Source organism: Amphiura filiformis, chromosome 20 (genome assembly GCF_039555335.1).
Source record: "Amphiura filiformis chromosome 20, Afil_fr2py, whole genome shotgun sequence".
Classification (NCBI taxonomy): domain Eukaryota; kingdom Metazoa; phylum Echinodermata; class Ophiuroidea; order Amphilepidida; family Amphiuridae; genus Amphiura; species Amphiura filiformis.
The window spans coordinates 49,852,217-49,867,717 of record NC_092647.1 but is presented as its reverse complement, the minus strand read 5'-3'; the positions used below and the strand labels follow the sequence as shown (position 1 = coordinate 49,867,717).

Below are 15,501 nucleotides of genomic sequence, written 5' to 3'. Positions count from 1 at the left end.
CGCAGTAATTTTCACATGCTTTTAGGACGAGGACCCGCCTTCAAGCAATACCTAAAATAATCGCAGGCCTATATAGGACCTACTTCCAATCGTCCCGACTGTGCGATTATTTAGACATCGGCCTACTCAATTACGTGCAATTTAGTTTTCTCCTCCTTTCCTCCATTTTCTCTTCTCTTTTCTCCTTTCTTCCCTTCTCTTCTCTTTTTTTTTTTTTTTTGGCCCGTCAGCCCACTGAATCCGCGCCTTAAATGAGTCAATGTGTATGTTGGGGGAGGGGAGGGGGGTACTGAGGCCTACCACATTTAATAACGAACTTGCTTACTCTTTGTGGGATTTCGAATCGCAACACAGGTAATAATAAAAACAGTAGCAAACTTCACTTTACTAACAAGATACAACAACTTTACAACTTTCTTTTTAATTAATGAAACAAAGCTTATTTTTGACTCAGAGTTTAATTTTAAGATGCTAGCCGAAGTCAATAACTTTGCACATTCTTCGGGTTCCTTTGTTTCCACTCTTGTTAAAAGAAGACATAAAACCTGATGATCAGCTGACTCTTTCTGTTGACAATTTAAGTTTAAAACATTATTAACACAATTTGTGTGTTGATTGTAAACAAAACCAATAGGCCTACAATTGGCTAGTTTCAAATCTTTCGTAACATATTTTAAACCGTGTTTTTGTACTGAAAATGTTTAGTAAAAGATTTGCAATTACTTTGATTGGGATCGAACATTGCCACTTTACAATGCTCAAGGTCACCAAAACTCAGATGTGTGAAAAATCCTTTTGTTAAAAATTATATGAAAGCATCCCTCAGCGTAAACTAGTTTCTATACACTTCTAAATGTGAATGATACGGTAGGTAGCTGAAAAGTGTTTTGTGACGTTACATGTACGTACATTAGGAAAACAATTGTTATTTAAAGCACCGTAACATTTTTCAAAATCGGGATTTTTACCTAATCGTAATAAATATAACATAACAAACACACCCTGAAATGTTTTATCGTGTAGGCCTACATGCCCCGCCAATACCCGCCATGATGTGCTGATGAGTGCATATCCCATAGACAATCCATTGGATTATTCAAAACACTGTACAATGTAGGCCTAGGCCTAGCGGTGAGCCCGGGCTGCGAGATCTGGATCTGGATCATTTATACTCCAATAAAAGCAGTGAATTCTGCACCCGGGATTCTGCATCACTCTAGAGTTGGAGATAGTCTAGACCTACCACACAATTTATTCGCTACCTGAAGTCGCTAATAGAGAATGAGAGATTAGAATATTTGTTTATATTTGTTTTCAATTTTCTAATATTTTTTTCAATACGTTCCATTAAATAATTCTTTAGGCCTATTCTGTCATGTCTGTAAAGTACGGTATCGTACGCGTACCGGTATCAGAGAATCCGCGGTATCGAGTATCGCGCAACCTTAGTCAAAGGTCAAAACCAATTATAAAAATATGGCGTCGATTTCGTCGGCTTATCTTCGAAGCGAGCAGTGATTTTATCAGTTCCAAGTTTCACACGGATTTTTCATCTTTTTCTCAAAGTGGAAGGAATACACACCCGCTACAGGTAAGTGACGAAACCGTTACTACACATGAAGTTTTAGGGTGTGTCCAACAGTTTAATATTGAGGTTTTACCATTGTGAACATACAGATTCACATTATTATCGTATTTTGTAAGCTTTCTATTTTCTCAGAAAACTGAGCAAAAATTCACCTAATATTGAAAATTGACTGTTTTGACTGTTCTTTAATTTCAACCGTATCAAACCTGAAACAAATGTGCTGCCTTGTGAACACAAATTTTGCATATCGTTGTCAACTGGAAGGGGGAAAATAAGTTTAATTTCATTGATAACATGAAATTGATGCATATTCGTGTTTTCAAAGCTGTGCATAATTAATGCATTTCCAAAATAAAAAATATTTTGGTACTATTAGGGTCTGCCATTGCTGATAAATAAGTGTGTAAAGTGGATTCACGTCAGCAGTTCTGAAATTGCAAATATGATCAAAATTGTGATGGGGTCATCATGTACCTCTCTTTGGCTTGTACAATTAAAAGCATGTAAGCTACATTATTATCAATACCACCAATAGAACGAGAAGATTTGCCCTTCATTTTGCATACCACTTTGACCAATTTTTTTTTTTTATTTCTTCACAAAATGCAAAAACCCGCAAAAAAATGTGATGGGTGTAGTACCCCCTTAACGCGTTAGAAAAATATTAAGTATAGCATCACATAGATTTCTAATTTTAACTGACAGACAGTTGTGTACGTTATCTAGTTTCTGAAAACAACTTTGACAAGCTAACATAATTGTAAATAAATTTATCCGTTACTTGCGTCAAGATGGTAATCGCAAGAGAATAATATACTGATGGTTGACTAGATGTTCGTCCCCGTTGGCTGTATACTATGGGACAATCTATAAACCTAGTTTGCTCACCAATATACTATTTACAATATCAACTATACTATCTTTAAAAAGTGACATAAAGATCTATGTCTATGTGACACAACCTGACAAAATGACACATTTGTCGCTAAAATTGATTGTCACAATGTAACCAAACAAAGTGTGCAATAGTGTGCATAGCTTTTAGCAAAATGAAATATTACCATCTTACGAACATTAAGCTAAATTTCTACAGGCGTTAAGCGTATTCTGGTTTGTTAGGCGGCGAAAGTTTATCAACGGGAAACGGTTGAAATTGATATAATAAAACAGTGATATATTACTACACATGGTTATTGACCGCTGGGAATTGAGTAACTCGGAAAACGAGTAGAGAAACATGAAATTGGAATCGATTTTGGCCAATTAGGGTTTGCTTTTTGTTGTGGTTTGGTTGAATGAACCATTCCCCTTTATGCACCTACAAACAAATTACGATAATTAATTACATTTAAACATTCTCTAAGAAATACCGCTTTATGTTTGTTATCTGTATTCAAAGTATTACAAAAAACCAATAGGAATCAGGGGCGATTAGAATTGGCTATTTTTGTGTAAAAGTGAAATAGGTCAATTTTGTGTTGCACTTAATGTCCAGTATGAGTCGATGTTCTGGATGTTCTTTTCACATTGCATGGATTAAACTGTTATGTTTTCCTAATGGTTTTGTGATGTTTTTCTTGATGGCTTTGTTAATGGGGTCAGCAGTGTTTACACTCAAATATTGAGATAAATAAAGCTGGCACACAAGTGGAATGGTACGGGTTCTATGAAGGAGATCCCAAGCCTTGATATAGGGGTGTCATTTCCGCCTTATGTGCCCAACTCAAGAACCGCAAGACCCATGGCTATATAAATGCAATTATTGGCTTCATTAATGTGTATCATGTATTCAATAAGTAAATATGTAAATATGTAATTTTCATGTTTTAGTACTAAGAAGAACAAAAATATTGCAAAATGTAGACTTTCAAACATATTATATCGCATTAAAATTAAAATAATATCCGAAAAAAATTCGAACACACGGATTCCGTTACTGTACTGTCGTTAACGTTAAAGTCGAGACAAGAGCTTTAATAACCAAACTAATCCCGGTTTACTTTCCTTAAAAGCGTATTTCAAGTAACCAATCGATCGTAAAAGAACTGTTAACGCACAAGTATCTTGCAAATAATATTCGTATTTTACAATGTTAAGCATGTTAAGTAAGACTTCAGTGAATAGATTCATCAGGTTTGTACATCAAATCAATTAGTCATTTTTGTTTGAAAAACACCAGTAAGTTTTTACTTACTAATATGTCGTTCATCTCGACAGAAGACTTCATCAGATGTGAGCAACTGATCCACTTTTGAAGACTAGAAGTAAGACTACTCACAACCGGAAGTTGTTCAGATGCTCACATCTGATGAAGTCCTCCGACGAGTTGGACGAAATATTAGTAAGTAAAAACTTACTGGTTTTGTCAAGCAAAAATGACTAATTATCATGTAAGACTATTAGATTGTTATGCTATACTTATTATTATACTTATTACCCTATAGATGGATACCGTAGAATTCATTCTCTATAAACATGATGACTTGAGGGTTTTTGACGAAAAAGACGAAAGGCAGACACATCCACAAAACATTACAATATAGGGTACACAACGTATAAGTTCCCCCTAAATACTTTTTAAAATAAATCGAAACATATTTCACAAAATGCAAAGGTGTAAAAAGATATAAGTAGCCTTATTTGTTTTACACATATGGACCAAAGTATAGCGTCACACGTCATTGGGTTCAGTCACAATGGTTCATTATGTAAAAAAGAGACCGTTTTAAACAGTGTAAAAGTGGCATCTGAGTCCATAGGATCATATCTCAAACAATACAGTAGGCCAGGCCTATCATGTGTTTGTTAAAGAAAAGCAGACTGCTATGGACTCAGGTGCAACTTTTAAAACGGCCTCTTTTCTTACGCAATTAACCATTGTGACTGAACGCAATTATGTGTGACGCTATAAATTAGTCCACATGGGTAAAATAAATAGGGCTATACATATCCTTTTACATTTTAATATTTCGTAAAATATTTTTCGACTTATTTTAAAAAGTACTAGGTGGGAATTATAAGTTGTGTACTGTATAGATTGGTCTAACAATAATACACGTTTTTTCAAGCCGTGTATATCAGTAATATAGTTGCTTAAACTCCAAATAATGTTTTTCTACCTTTCATCTCTTTCGTTAAAAAAGTCCATTATAAAGGCATATAATGTTTTGACATATAGGCGGAATTGGTAACATCCGTACACGCAATGTATAAAGATACTTTGTTAGGTGTAGGCTAAATCATCTAATTCAATAAGTAGAGGTGTAATTATCACGATATTTTATAATCAGGCACGCCGCACAATCTCTCTCCTACTTTGTGAATTAAAAGTAAATAAACCACAAGAGGACCCGTCCTTCGGACGCCGTCCAGAGTAAAAATGACTTAAACCGGCACATGTAGTTTAAAGTCAGATTCAAAAGGCGAATTGTTTTAGTTCCTGAATGTCAAAATCCGTGTGGCGTTGCATGGATAATCACCCTCTGTGGATAGTCAACATGTAAAAGTAATAATACAAAAAAACGCAGAGATTTATAGTGCGCTACGCACAGGCACAACGCCTAGACGTTAATCCACAAGCCTCAGCACACTTTACAGGTTGTCGCTGACCACTACGGCCCACATCATTCCATAAACCATTTATCAACAATTCAGGGACTTGTTGCTACAAGAGCGCATACCCTAGATATTCCACAAATAACCATCGCAACCAGGATCAGCTCCCCGAGTTTCGTACGGGTTACCACGAGACAATTAGCAGTAAGTTCCTTGTCCAGGGGAATTTCAAGCTAACTCAATTTTGCCACGAAAGCGAGAATATTAATTATTTTGAAAAGCAACTAAACTAGCGTTCTAGTCAAATCAAATACATAATAATAAAGGACTGATATGAATACTTATTAATATCACATTATTAATATTCGATAATTAATACTCGATAATAAATTTGAAATGCTTCTTAAAATAGTTAGCCTAAGCATTTTGTGGGTAGCCTTCTGCGAGTTCACCACTAAATTATTTTAATTTTTTTTAAATGATCAATGGCATTTTATTATAAATTTCAAATAGTTAACAAGACAGTTCCATTTTTTACTGCATGGCATTTGAAATAATCTTAAACGTGAGCGGCGAGCATTATAAAACAGAATCTTTTACATTTTGATTCACAATTTTCGACCATGAATGTATTTAACATTTCAATAATTATAAATGTCACTTCATATTTCGGTATGCAGGTTTTATAGTTGTCATAATATACACAGTATAATACGTGGGCAAAGCTACAAAAATATCCTCCCACAACATTTGGTCATTTTAGTGTGTATTTTGATAATGGAAATATTAGACACAATGGATCTTCCTCATACACCTACGCAGCGATGTAGGCTTGAAACTTTCTTATGAACATTAATTTTGACAATATACATTCTGTGACGTGTACCACCGCCTCCTATATATCAACCCGAACTAATGATTACCGCGGTAAAAATTATTGTAGCCAAACTGTAGACTTTTTTCAAACATCTGTGATAATATTGTCCATTTAAACTTTCCAAACTAAGGATCACAATTTTTAAAATCAACTAGGATTCACCATTCTCTGGATCAATTAAAGTGAATTAATAAAAGCTTACAATACAATGTGCACTTTCAAAAAATTCAATCTGAGAATCAACTTGCAATTGCAAGCAATTTACACTTTGAAAATTAATGATCACCAATCCGAGAATCAATGTATACTTTCAAAAATAAGGATCGCCATTCTCAGAATCAATTCACTTGTAACTCAATGTACACTTACAAACAATTTTGCATTTGTGAAGGTCCTTCTGAAGCTGCAAGTCGAATCTAGTAGTTCCTTTTGCAATAGTCATATTTCAAATTTCGCAATTTCTACCCCAAATTAACTTCTGCTGAAATTAACTTATTATTAGAAGAAAAAGAACGTTATTAAAAACACATCTTTTTAAATCTTTAATGAGAAATGTGTGTTTTTATTGGAACAGCCATTACATAAGTAACCAGAATATTGAACAATGTAGGTTAGCGAAGGCAAGCGATATCATGATATCATGATATAGATAACGTAGTTCCTTATTCTACTGGCTACCAACTGATTAAAACATTCAAATATAAAGTATTAGCAACAGAAGTAGGGATATAGTTCGAGTTCAACTGAGTATGCCCAAATTTTGTCTGCAATATTAAAAGTACTCTTTTATCAAAACGTATTTTTCGTTCATTCAAAGTTAAAAACCCGGCGTTTTTCTACGAATTAAAAGTACAGACGAGGTAGAAATGATTTATGGACCTGGTCTTTTTCTTTTCAAACGTCGGGTTCTTAACTTTGTCATAATTATGTCTTTTGTGTTACTCCCCATTGGATGTTGTGTCACATTTTCTTTGTTTTTATTTTTATAATTTGTGACACAGTTGTACCCTCTTGGATCAACCTATTGCATGTTGGTTAGTTGGAACAGATTTTTCTGGTTTATGTACAAAACAAGTATAAAAAGGAACTACGTATACAGTCTAAAACGTTGTAAAGTCTGCAAAAAAAATGAAGCAGCTGTTATAAATACGTATATGGCTTCAGATTTAGTAATTGTTTTCAGAATATTTCAACATAGAAAAAAGGATGCGTGTTTATAACAGTTGCGTTACTTTTTGTGCAGTCTTTATATCATATCCATTGTGCACAGGTATAACGACAATCACTACACTGTCTCCTCAGAGCCTTGTTTACAATGAGCTACTGTTCAAAATTACTTTTTAATGGCCTTGAATTTTACCACTTGTAAAGCGAACTTGTAAGTTTCATAATTGTTGTGCAAAACGATTTACGGACGTGATGCATTAGTAGTAGATATGCACACGCCCATTATGCAGCTTTTGAGTCTTTAGAGTCTTTTGTTACAATGTGGTATCTTTTATGAAAGACAAATCGCTCTTTCTTTAAGGGATCTAAAATGAGCGTTTATTGCGTTTCGACAGTATTTTTTATGGGACATGAGAGCACCTCAGACCTATCGAATTGCATTCTGAATACGAAGCATGTCTTTCTGATACCAAATAATTTTCATTTTTTGAAAATCACAATATAATACAAATTTTATGACAAATTATAAAAAATGGATATTTTTCAAATTTTTGATATATAACAGTCCTCGAAGTAAATTATATAAATCTAATGATATATTCTTAAAGTGTATGTAGCAGGGAGGAAAAAGCCGACGGTCAATTGAAAATTTTGACCTTTCATATTGAAGATATGGATTTTTTCCCAAAAGACGTAATTTTTTTTGGTGTTTTGGGAAAAAAAAATCCATATCTTCAATACGAAAGGTCAAAATTTTCAATTGATCGTCGGCTTTTCATCCCACCTACATACACTTTAAGTATAAATCATCAGATTTATAAGGTGTACTTCAAGTACTGCTAAATATAAAAAAAATATCAATTTTTAATGATTTGCCATAAAATGTGTATTAAATTGCGAATTTCAAAAATCAAAATTATTTGATATCAGAATGACATTCTTCGTATTCAGAATGCAATTCGATATGTCTGATGTGCTCTAATGTCCCAAAATAAATACTGTCCAAACGTTCATACCCCACGCCTTAATTGTCTGCACATCCAATAGGTATAACTTGCTTATATAAATTTTTAATATACAACAGATTTTTAAAGCTTCTTGTTTTTATACAGTTGGGTAGGTTCATACGTGCAGGTAGTAAACAAGAAGTAAAAAGAATAAAACTTTCAACTGCACTCACCCGGTTATTTTCCCAAATAATTTCAGAACCAACTGGTTCCTTCCTCACATTAGGAGAGACCCGCAGCCCAAAATCAACACCTCGCAGGGTACGAACTATCTCCAGTGTACAACAGCTTGCTGAAATCAGTGAAAGCAACTGGCAACTCTAGTAGAAGATCTTCTAGAAACACTGATCTCAGCAGCATCTCACACACCATCACCCACTGAGGAAGGAACCAGTTGGTTCTGAAATTATTTGTTAACCTGGTGAGTCCAGTTGAAAGTTTTAATCTTTTTACTTCTTCTTGTTTTTATTGAAAAGCAGACACCCATCATTGAATATACTGAAGTAATGCGGGATGCACCTGTGTGTTTTCAAATTGAAGGATAAAGCAAAAAGAAACAAGTATTATGTACAAATTATTTCATTTTCATCAAAAATAAATGTTTCAATGTCAATTTTGTTTATTGGCTTGGTTACTACTTTCGTAAAAGGTTTCGTAACAAGATAATCGTATATCTGGACTTATTTAACAAAGCCACACTTAACAAGACTTAAACATAACAACACGGAACAGAATCTGGACTTGCGCCTCATTACATTATTTCTTACAAGCTTGCGTCACGTTCTCCACGGCCGCTTTGTTGTGTGACATTAAAAAAATGGCCTGAAAATTTAAAATATCATGGTGGCCAGGCGGTCAGGATCCCAAGATGTCCCAATGCCTGTTTCTATTTCTACAAGGAATAACAACATTTGTAGAAATAAGCCTGATATAATATTATATTCATACAATATAATAATTATACTCTTTTGCATCTGGAGGGCCGCGAATCAGCACGACACCATCACACCAATAACTGATCACAAAGCTATCTCTCCACTCCCGAAAAATAATATAAAAACTAAGACAATTTCAAACTATTTAGTTTGGACTGTACTTTTTCTCGCAATATATTTGGACCGAAACAAAATAACTCAATTTTCAAGGAATCTGAATTTGCGTCCCATTACACATTCTTATAAGCTTGCGTCACGTTCTCTAAGGCCGTTTTGTCTTGTAACATAAAAAAGGACTTTACTTTTTCTCGCAAAATCGTTTTGTTTGGACTGTGCCTTTTCTCGCAACATTAAATGAAGGGCTTTTGGTTTTTTTGTCTTAATGTCATAATTTATATATAAAAGTATTGTTTTCTATCCAAGGCTATCCAATTTAAAAACCAACTTTATTTATACGACGTCACACGTTAAGTACGCCTTCGCAAATAGGAAACCATTATAATACACATAGGTCATGATTGGTTTTCAGATAACAAATCATACAAACGTAGACCATTCACCGGATGACTTAATAGGCATTACAAAATGACATTTTAATTTTTGCTATTTTCAGCAACATGACTATAATTGCACTCGACGTGGGTGTAATAGCCTAATTTCCATTGTTTTCACGCGCAACTACCGTGGCAACTCCAATTAACGCAAGTGTGGAGCGATCGCAGTTAACACCTTGACTCGCCACGTATGGGTGTTGCTGTTGCTTTTAAAATAAATATAAATGTAACTTTTTTTTTTTAATTTATTTTGTTTTCCTTGTGATTAATGAAATTAAGTGGAATAAAAGGAATTTAGGTATGTTTTTATTCTTTCAAGGGAAACAATATTTTCATTCAGTGAGAAATATGTTCGATTCAACTCGACAAAGCCTTGATGAATGGGACAGTCCATAGTTCATCTTACCATTGTAGTCATAACATTCAATATTTGTATACTATTCAGATGATCAGTGTATCTGGCTGCTATTTATGAATGTGGAGAATGGAGACTTAAAGACCTATTCAGTGATCCCAGCGCAAGTGTAAAAAATTAAAATTGTTTATAAATTGCTTAAAAGTAAAGGATAAGTCATTCAAATTGTCATTTGGTTATTTTAAAATGACAAATTTGGCAAAAAACGAAGAAAACAGCAGTACAGACGAAGTTGAAGCCCCATTCAAACACATGTAGCTAATTTAGATACTGTCAGTATCTAAATTACAGATTCGTGTAGAATGTCTATTTTGTCTTAAATACACGGCTTTCGGCTGAACCACTCGCAGGCTATGAATGGGCCTTTAATGTGTTAAAAACTATTTTTCATAATAAACTTTCCATTATTTCTTTCTTCATTATCTATTCCGTTTGTATCACTTTTTAAAAACTACCTGAACGTAGTACAAATACAAGAGGTTAAAATTGTGAAACTCGGCAGTAAAATATCAACAACCTCTCACAGGGATTATTATTTCAAAGTGCACGTAATTTAATATCAAGGCATTATGTTATTTGAAATAATCAATGAGACTTCAAGAAGAAACATCAATATTTAATCTGCAATTGACTCAATTTTGTACCAATAAAAGCTTGCTCTATTTACCACAAGCTATTCAAAAGTAACCACTAAACACGCAAAAGATTCTTTATAATATAAAGAATCTTTTACGTGTTTATTAATTATTACTCTAATTTTGTAATTTGGTGTTACTTTACATCATAATAAAAATGTTTGTAAAACCTTTAAATATTGAAGTTGTAAGAAACCTTAAACTTGGTTAAATATGGTTAATTTGATCACTTTGAAGAGATCGGTTGTAAGAATCGATTGCAGATTACAGTGATCCTTAAGGTATCTGACTCATTACTTCCAATATCCATATTTCCCTTTGAAAAAATCAATCAATTTAGCCAATCTGCACGCAGTACACCGTACTAGCCACATCTGCAAAATACATGTGCTATAGTGCAAACGTCCCCTTCTGTTTGAAAACAACATACACTTGAAGTACCTATTATTAGATTTATAAAGTTTAAATATCAAAACTTGACTTGACTTAATTGCCCTCTGTCGAGTAAGCCTCCTCCGTTCATTTCTGTCTGCTGCTTGTGTCTTGTTTCTTGGGGACATTCCAAGGTCCCTCTGAATTTGGTCCTTTCATCTAGTTGGTGGACGACCTGGTGGTATTTTCTTGCTGAAATCATTGATGTAGGGTTGGTGGGGAAGCCGATGTAGAGGCATCCTGAAGATATGCCCCGCCCCAACGTCTCCGGCAAATAACATCGTTGATGGAGCTAGTGATGTTGAGACTCTGTCTGATGTAATTGTTGCGGATATTGTCAAGTAAGGAAACTCCAAGCATTGCCTCAAGGCTTCGGATCTCAAAAACATCCAGTCTGTGTCGATCGGATTCACGTAACGCCCAGGATTCTGATCCATAGGTGGCAACAGGGAGGATGAGCGACTGGTAGATCCTTGCTTTCAGCGATCTGGTGATGTCATGGTTAGACCAGATGGTATTTTTCAATCTACCAAATGCCCAGGCTGCCAACTTTGTGAGACATTTAATATCCTTTTCTACTGAGGGCACACTACTACCCAGAAAGACGAAGTTATTTACTTTGTCAATGGGCATTTGGTTCAGCATGATATCTCTTTGATCGTCAGACATGATCTTGGGTTAATTTTCATTCCCCAGCTGCTGCATGCTTCAACCAAATATCAAAAATGTTAACAATATCATAAAATTTGTATTATATCGCCAATTTCAAAAAATCAAAATTATTTGACATCACAAGGACATTCATCGCATACAGAAAGTAATTTGGTGTGTCTGATCTGCTTTCAAGCCCCACAAAAACAATGTGCACAAGGTGGGTGACTCACGGACTCCTCAATAAACTTATAAACCTATAACTAATTTCGTTCTGATAATCATATTTATTACAACTATCATTCCACCGTACCAATTAATTACTTCTGTTTCTTTACAGTGTCAGGCCTTGATTGCAAAACATGCACAAGAACAGAATGGCTGTGTAGATATCACTGCTGGGAGGGACCAGGTAAGGTGCTTTTGATGTCTGCCTTCCTAAAGTAAAAAATACTGTATCAGTTTTGCTAGCTATAGGGTCCATAACTTTTAAGTTCCCCCTAATACTTTTAAAATAAATAGAAAAATATTTTACAAAATGTAAGAATGTAAAACGTTGGGTGTAGTCTGATTTGTTTTACACATGTGGACCAATTTATAGCGTCACACGTCATTGAGTTCAGTCACAACGGTTATACAGGGTCTACAACTTCTGAGTTCCCCCTGAATACTTTTTAAAATAAATCGAAAAATATTTGACGAAATGCAAACTTATAAAAAGACTTGTGTATTCTGATTTTTTTCCACATGTGGACCAAATTATAGCGTCACACGTCATTGAGTTCAGTCACAATGGTTATACAGGGTGTACAACTTCTGAGCTTCCCCTAAATACTTTTTAAAATAAATCGAAAAATATTTGACGAAATGCAAACTTGTAAAAAGACTTGTGTAGCCTTATTTGTTTTACACATATGGCACAAATTATTGCGTCACACGTCATTGCGTTCAGTCACAATGGTTCATCATGTTAAAAAAGAGACCGTTTTAAAAGTTGCACCTGAGTCCAGAGCAGTCATGTTTTCCTAAACAAACATACGAATAGGCCTGACCTAGTTGTTTGAGAGTTGACTTCTATGCCTTTTTGTAATGCACCATTTTGACTGAACGCAATGACATGTGACACTATAATTTGGTCGGTATGTAAAACAAATAAGGCTACACAAACCATTTCGTAAAATATTTTTCGATTTATTAAAAAAGTATTAGGGGGGAACGTATACTTGTGGACCCTATACCTGCAGATAATGTGAACAGATAAATGTACATCTGCAGTCTCAACGGCAGTTGAGAGTGACGTAGGTGCGTACCTATTAATCGTGCAGTGTGTATACTCACGCGTACAAACGCAGCGCAACCACGTAACAGCAATAACGCCACTTTTAAAGGCCTATTCAGTGACAAAGATAAATCACCTTAGAGTGAAGGATAAGTCATTAAAATTGTCATTAGGTATTTCAGCTACGAAAGATTTGGCAAAAACCAAAACAACGACAAAAAAACACGAGTAAAAAAGCAGTATTGACAAAGTTGAAGTCCTATTCGAAATATACATGTAGGGTAATTGTATCTACTCAAATACCAGATTCATGTAAAAAGTCTCATTTTGTCTTTAATACGCGGCTTTAAGCTTAACCATTAGCAGGTTATGCTAGCACATCTGTGAAGGTGCCAAAATCTGAATTTTGATGATTGTTACAATCCACCGGATGAACAAATCACTGAATAGTCCTTTAAAGCTCGATAAGACAAAGTATACGGTATATCAAAAATATTGGAAGGAATGGAGTTCTGCAATTTCAGTATCGTTAGCTTGGCTTTAATATCAGTTTTCCCCAAAACAAACATTGCTAAAAGGGAGTGGGATAAGGGTATAAGGGTGGCGGCAATGTCAATCAACTATCAGTTATATGTGTTTGAAATGGAGTCCTTGAAAACCAAAACTATATACAGAAAGGAATTGGCATGAATTAACAGAAAACGTAAAGGACTTTACTCTTTACTCATTTTTGATTTGGGTTACTTTTTAAATTATAGGCAATTATTTAAATATGCCAATCCTTTTCTGTTTGAATGCACCTGTAACCGAACTGCAATTCGTCATCAAAGGTACATAATACTTGTTACCTTAGGGAATAAAATACGTAAAAGGAAACATGAAAATAGAAACTGTTGTAGGGAGCAAATATGTGCTATAATAATACGTTTCAACATGAACCCTTTTAAGAAAAATGAGGCAAGAGGGCGCTAGGGAATGACAAGGTAGCGGGTCAATAACAAAATTGGCACAATTAAATACTTCCTTTGATTTCTGTACGTTATGTACTTAAATATTCGATAAATCGTATCTGTATTGATGGTGTGTGTGCGCATACCGGAACTTTTGATATTGAAATGCTTTACTTTGTCGTTTTGATTTGAGATTGTGTATGCGACTGCTTGTTGTTCTTATTGGACTATTCCAGTTGAAATTCAGACACTCCTTATTGAAGACATGATCGTAATCCTCCACACAGGGAGTGTGAATTTCAAATGGGGTTACCTGAATGTGTGACTCCATTTGAAATCTACTTCCCCTGTGTGAGAGATTAAGTTAAACTCTTCCATAGGGGTGCATGTATTGAAAATGGAATGGCCCATTTTATTTTGAGTACTAATATATTTATCTTGCCGTTAGTAATTGTATTGTAGTAGCAGACGTAAGCTTAGGTGTGCGTTTTTGTGGGGCAGAGTGAAATAGGGTAAATATTTTAACCATATGATGGATTATCATGGGTTGCGAAGTGCACCAAATCTTCGTAACTCGTAAGTGCCGCGTAAGCTACTAGCGACGTAAAGTTTATAAAGATAAGAATTAAACAAAAAGGCTGGAAAGTGCGATATAATCTCTTAATTTCATCCTGGCTGGAAGGCCAAGATAATGTTATAGTAAAAATCGTATATAATTATAATTAAATACTTCTTAATATGGGGCTGTATAGCCAAAACAATCCCGTAGTTGTTATAAAACCAAAGTGTGCTCCCTCGCTGAACATATTAATTAGTCATGAAAGGTGTCTTACCCGGGGTGTCTTATTTGACTAGGAATCACTGATAAATAACCAAAACATTATTTATAATTATCTATATTTAATTTGTCACTTGTTACTTTTAAGGCAATTTTCTCTAGGTCTTCACACTCATGGACACGACCCTCGTGGATTTTCCTTAAACGTTGCCAGGTGATAGACTTTTGGCCAGAATGTAAGCGAGAAAAAATATTTTATAAATCAGCAGACGTTGGTTTCTAATTGGATTGTTTTTAATGTTTTATGTAGAGAGTTATTACTTCCTTTATTGATAAATAATCGAAGTAGATGCAGATCAAATTATAAAGGGTTCACAGCCTTTACGAACGATCCGGCAGAAGCTTGATTGGGGAATGGTGGGTAAAGGATTGAGCTGCTCTTTGGTTTTACTATAACGCATGTCTGAAGCTTCCGGCTGTCTGTTCCTTAGTGTCCCATGCACATTGAGCTTGCTCACATTCTTATATACTGCTCCATTACATGAAACCCGGTTAGCTGTAGGAAATTGGAGACGAAAAAGACTCTGAACTTCAGTGGGACTCTTAGTTTCCTGGTACTTCGTCGACAGAAACGTGCGCTCCCGTGCGGTAAATTGTGGTGCCATGTTGTCATTTGGC

At 34.8% G+C, this 15,501-nt stretch overlaps 1 protein-coding gene across 1 annotated transcript in view; it reads left to right on the top strand.

Annotated features, from left to right (window-relative positions):
- The window catches only part of LOC140141926 (uncharacterized), a 292,894-nt gene that overhangs the window by 60,429 nt on the left and 216,964 nt on the right, over positions 1 to 15,501 (top strand). Inside the window, exon 2 of the mRNA XM_072163809.1 lies at positions 12,157 to 12,228. Within this exon, the coding sequence (XP_072019910.1) occupies positions 12,157 to 12,228 (72 nt within the window). The remainder of the gene's footprint in view (positions 1 to 12,156; positions 12,229 to 15,501) is intronic.